Here is a 5,489-nt window from a genome sequence, read left to right on the forward strand (position 1 = left end):
TCCCAAAGCTTTGGGCTGTCCGCGACTGCTTTCCCAGGCCACAAGCAGGAAGCTGGATGGGAAGCGGGGCTGCCAGGATTAGAAAGAGCACCCAAATGGGATCTCAGTGCGTGCAAGGCAAGGACTTTAGCTGCTAGGCTACCGTGCCGGGCCCAAAATATTTTTTTTTTAAACTGCTACTTCACTACCATGAAGGTTAAGAAAGACGGAGTAAGCTGTGGCGCCATCATCCCATACTTTGCTTCTAAACAAGCTTTCTGCCAATATGTACCTGGTGAGGCAGTGGGTGAAGGCTCAAGGACTCGGGTCCTTGCCATGAATGTGTGAGATGTGATGGGCTTTCAGGCTTTCCAGCTTGTGCCTGGCCTAGCCCTGGCTGTTGCAGGCATTGAGAGAGTGAACCAGCTGACGGAAGGTCTCTTTATAGTCTATTTCCCTTGAACTTTCGAATAAAATGAAAATGAGCACAAAAAAGAAGATGGAGTATGCAAGACAGCTGGCATGTTCACCACACATTCCTTCTCCAACGCATTCTTGCATGGGAATTCCAAGCTTACTAAACCCAGCCCTACACCAGGCCATCCTGCCCTGCCCTGCCCTGTCCTGCCCTCCCTCACAGCCAACACCCTGCCCCCACCCTTTCCCTTTGTCTCTCCTCCTCCATCACCTCTAAAGCATTCACAGTCCTCAGCCCAGGACAGAGGACCAGCAGCAGCTCAGCTCTCCCCGCTCAGCTCTCCCTGAATCTGTTCCAGCCCACTGAGAAGATGAAGGTCTCCATGCCCACCCTCTGCCTCCTTGTCCTCCTCCTCACCACTCGAGTTCTCTGCAGCCAGCCAAGTAAGTCAGTTTGTCCCTGAGAACAGGACACAGAAAGGGGAATGGGCAGGTGGCAGAGAAGTGACACCAGGAACCCTTGCAAGTACTGGCCTTACACCCCAAGAGTCTCTCTCCCCTTCCTGCACAGCAACTGTCTTTGGGGTCTCTGAGCTGCACCTAGTCTAGATCCTTCTGGGGCTGGGTAGTGACAGGAAGCTTGACCAGGTAGGTGACCCGGAGCCCTGTGGTCCTGTTGTCCACTCCAAGAGGAGGTTATGTGAAGCCTCCAGAACAAGGAAAGATGTGGATAGGACCTGGAGGTGGGGGTAGAGGGGTGGTAGAGAACTGGATTCATTTAGCTGGAATCCACTCTCTCTTTCTCCCAGTAACTATGAGGCCCTGATAACTATGGGAGGTATGAATATACTTGTTCCTCCCACAAATACCCCTTGACCTGCTCTAGCCCTTCCTGCCCCCTTTACACTGCCCTCAACATGGAGTCTGGTCTTCTTCTGCCTGCATAAACTCTAGGGAGTGAGGGTCATATGTGCCAGGCAAGCCATGCACAAACTCTCAGTGCAACGTAGGTCTTTTTAAACTTTGCTTGATGAACCTGGGATGTAAACATGAGTACTGGGGACCTGTGTGCACCTAGTGGGTGAAGGAGCCAGAATTGCCTTCTGGGAGATCAGACCCAGGGAGAGCATTTAGGCTTCCAGGGAGAGGAAATGGGACAGCCACACACTGCTCTCCAGATGGCACACACCGGGCCTGGGGGAGGCCTCTGGCCTGGCCTCCCAAGTGGTCCTCCTAACTGATGAGCAGTCAGAGGAGTAACAACAACCAACCAAGGCCAGTTGCTGCACGCACCGAGAGAAGGGAAAACAGGGGCAATGTCCATGACAGAAGCACAAGCAGCATAAGTGTTGGCTCTCAGCTGTAACCAGGGTCGGCAGCTCTGAGCCTGGGGCTCTGTCAGCAGCTCCTCTCCTCCTCTTCACTAGGACCCAAGGAATTTCTCTCCATCCCCATGTACTGGCTAAGCAAGCCAAAGTCCAAACGAATTAAGAAATGTGCCCACGATTGAGACTGTAACTGGGATTCGAACTCACGCAGTCTGAGCTGCAAGTCTAACTCCTTCATCTTGCCTTGTACTTCCTTCTTCCCCTCCTCTCTGACAACCCTCCATACCTCTAGCAGGAAGGCCAGACACCCCCGGCTCCCTCCCACACACAGCTGTGTGATGCGGCCTGGTGCTCCCTTTCTTTTCCTCTCCCCTTCATTCCAGCCTCCCAGACTGCTCTGTGCTCCCCAAGAATGCTGCATGTCCCTCCCTTCCTGGCCTCCCCACACCCCTTCTTCCAGAAGCCACAAGCCCTCTGTTGAAAGCAGCTAAGTCACTGGCCTGCTTCGGGGCTTCCTCACGTGCTGGGGCCAGGCTGGGCGTGGTATATTCTGTTTCCGCTGTTGCTGGTGCCCAGGGCTGCTCTCTCCTGGTCCCTGTCCTGTGGTTGTGCTCAGCCTTTCACCTTCTTTTTGTGCCTGGACCAGTCTGTGAGCCACTCGAGGGGCCTGGTTGGGTCTTCCATATGAAACAAGAACTCAACAACACAGGTCCATGAAACCAAGTCCAAAAGGACACAAAAGGGTGAGTCAGCTGCCTCCCCCGGGGTCATCAGCTGAAGAGCATAACCAAGATACTTCTCCCTGGGGATGGTCCAGAGGCTGAAGGCTCTACATGTGTGAATCCAGAGGAGTCTCTCTTGCTTGCTTCCCCTGTTGCCCATCTCAGCGTCAGCAGTCCTTGTTCACCTGAGGAGTACAACTGACGGGAGACAGAGGGAGGCAGCCACGGTTTTCCTCTCTGCTTCCCTGGCTCAGAGCACAAAGAGGTGATTGCCAGAATGCCTATTGGGATAAACCTGTCAGCTGACTGCTGTCTGAACTTCTATAAGAGAATACTGCCAAGGAGACTGCTGAAAGGCTACCGGAATGCATTCAGATGCCACCCACCAGCAATCATGTGAGCACCTATCAGTGTGTAGGCAAGAAGAGACACCTGGGGCAGGGACAGGATGGCTTGGGCAAAGGGGTCTCCACTCTACAAGCCATGGAGTACTGGCTAAGGGTCTGGGCTGAAAATCACACGTGCCTGGGTTTGGTTCTTGATTTTGCCACTCTAGGCTGGGTGGCCCAATAAATGGTGACGTACACATGAGAATCCAGACTGAGTAGGGACAGGCTGGTGAGGTCTGGAGGCCAGGAGTGGCGTGGAATGGGGGGGGTGAGCATCTATAAAGAATAAAAGGCAGCCAAAGGGAGCCCATGGATTGGACTTCAGCCCAGCCCGCAGCCATGACCGCTAACTCTGCCCCCACAGTTTCGTCACCATAAAGAACCGTGAGGTCTGCACCAACTTCGAAGACAACTGGGTCCAAGAGTACCTCCAGGATCCTGACCTGCCTCTGCTGCCTCCCAGTACCCTGGCCTGAAGTTAAAACCATCTGATGAAAAAGCAACCAGCCCCAGCCCTGGCCCAGCCCCTCCTCCCCTGGGAGGCTCAGCCTTGGGTTTGGAGATGGAAAGGGGTAAACCTGCACCAACATAGGCAGCCTCTCAGTCGGAGGCAACACAATCACATTGAAACAGGCCAGTGATCAAAATAAAAGCATTTTGAATATTTTCTATTTTCTTAAAGATGTATTTATTTGAAAGACCGAACAACACAAACAGGGGGAACGACAGAGGGAGAGAGATTTTTCCATTAGGTAACTCACTCCCCAAGTGGCCGCAATACTCAGGGCTAGCCCAGGCCAAAGCCCAGGAGCCAGGATCTCCAGCCAGATCTCCCACAGGGGTGTCAGGGGCTCAGTACTTGAACTGTATTTTTGCTGCCTTCCTAGGGACAGTAGCAGGGAGCTGGCTCAAATCAGGACTCAAACCGGCACTCAGATATGGGATACCAGCTTAACCCACTTCACCACAATGCAGCCCCCATTCTTAACACCAAAACATCGTCTTTCACACCTCCTCTTTGCTCTGTCTTCATCTTATCAGCACATGCCAGCACAATGGCCATTCTAAGGAACGATCTGCTCTGGCCTAGGAGTCTTACCCAGGTAAGCCCTATGGATGTCCTGATTTTTGCTATCCATCCTCATTCCTTTTCTGGATGTAATTTTCTTCTTCTCTTTTCTTTTTTTTTTTTTTTTTTTTTTTTATCTTAGCTGTTTCTTGAAGGCCAGGGTGGGAATACTCACATTGTTGCCTCTGTGGCAGTTTTCTAGCTCTGCCCATATTTGGTCTCCCCTTGGCTGGCAGAGGACGGAGAACTAAGGAAGAGACTCCATTCTCTGGCTCCCATGTAAAACATCGCAGGGAAGATACAGGGCATTGGCTGGGGAAAGACTCTTAGTCCAAATCACAAACTTGCTATAAATCAAACCCTTTTATTTGCCAACTTGATTCTTAACTTTGTCTCTTGTGAAGGTGAAGGAAATGTATAATCATTGCAAATGCCCTCCCCCCCAACACACACACACACACATAACCACCTGTCTGCTGTTGTACTCAACAGCTGGAAGCAGACTCAGATGAAATTCAGCATTCTCCCAACATGCTGTGGGGAAGGCAACACAAAAACCAGGCAATAATGCTAGATAACAAAGTGGAACAAAAACACTTGGTGAAGCCATCCTTGCAAAGACTGCACATGAACTGGAATCTAGGAAGTATCCATAACTTCCCCCAGTGGCTACATGAGTCACACAGGAACCTGTGGTCCCATGGCCCAAGTCCATCTACATACACAGCAAAAAAATAAAAAGTCACCATCTTAACCATTTTTAAGTGCTTAATTTAGTACATGACCATTGTTGTGCAGCCATCACATCCATTCCTCCTCTCTAGAATCATCCCAAACTGAAGCTCTGTAACCACTAAACATTAGCCACCCCCTCAAACTTCAGTAACCAGGATTCTGCTTCTATCTCAGGAATCTGACAACTCCAACACCTCATACAAGTGTCAGTCCTTCTAGGACTGGCTGAATTTTTCAGAACCTGGCTCCTTCCAGGATCACCCCTGTGGCAGCCTCTGACTGACCTTCATTCCCTCACAGAACTGAGTGAGAGTCTGTGGCATTTTATCTCCCACATTATGTTGCTCATCCATCCACTGATGGACACTCAGCTTCCGTTACTTACACAAAAGACACTTAACTTGTACAGTAAGCCAGCAGCTGTCATGTTGGCCAGGCAAGGACTCTGTCCCATGTGCTGGTTGACCTTGACCCACATAGGGGTCCTGGGCTATCTGCTTTCATCCCTCCGTGGACTGTGAGTTCCTTCTGGATCTCACAGCTAATTATCATGGGGCCCTTCTCTCCAAGGGTTCATGGCTGAGCAACAACAGAATCACTAACACTGTACCAAGCCTGGGCTTTTGCTTGCAGAGGCCAGAGTGGACACAAGGGCTAGAACAACATCCACGTGTATCCCAAGGCAGCAGGCAGTTTCATAGCCCTTAGTCATCACTGGGCTCAATGTCAGTGAGCCAGCGTTCAAAGTTCTAATGGACAGGATAGGTGGGGATGGAAAACAGGAAGCACAGGGCCAGGGTTCCAGCAAGTTGGGACAGGAATGCCATTGTCTTTTTTTTTCTTCTTCTTC

At 51.1% G+C, this 5,489-nt stretch overlaps 1 protein-coding gene across 1 annotated transcript; it reads left to right on the plus strand.

Moving 5' to 3' along the window:
• The first annotated feature begins 767 nt into the window (after window positions 1-767).
• On the plus strand, window positions 768-3,481 carry LOC131479301 (C-C motif chemokine 16-like). Its single transcript, XM_058659822.1, has 3 exons — window positions 768-840; window positions 2,701-2,842; window positions 3,200-3,481. The coding sequence occupies exons 1-3, from the start codon at window positions 768-770 to the stop codon at window positions 3,309-3,311; spliced, it is 327 nt and encodes a 108-aa protein (XP_058515805.1). The 3' UTR covers window positions 3,312-3,481.
• The last annotated feature ends 2,008 nt before the right edge of the window (window positions 3,482-5,489 follow it).

The sequence above is a fragment of the Ochotona princeps genome, unplaced genomic scaffold, assembly GCF_030435755.1.
Source record: "Ochotona princeps isolate mOchPri1 unplaced genomic scaffold, mOchPri1.hap1 HAP1_SCAFFOLD_5872, whole genome shotgun sequence".
Classification (NCBI taxonomy): domain Eukaryota; kingdom Metazoa; phylum Chordata; class Mammalia; order Lagomorpha; family Ochotonidae; genus Ochotona; species Ochotona princeps.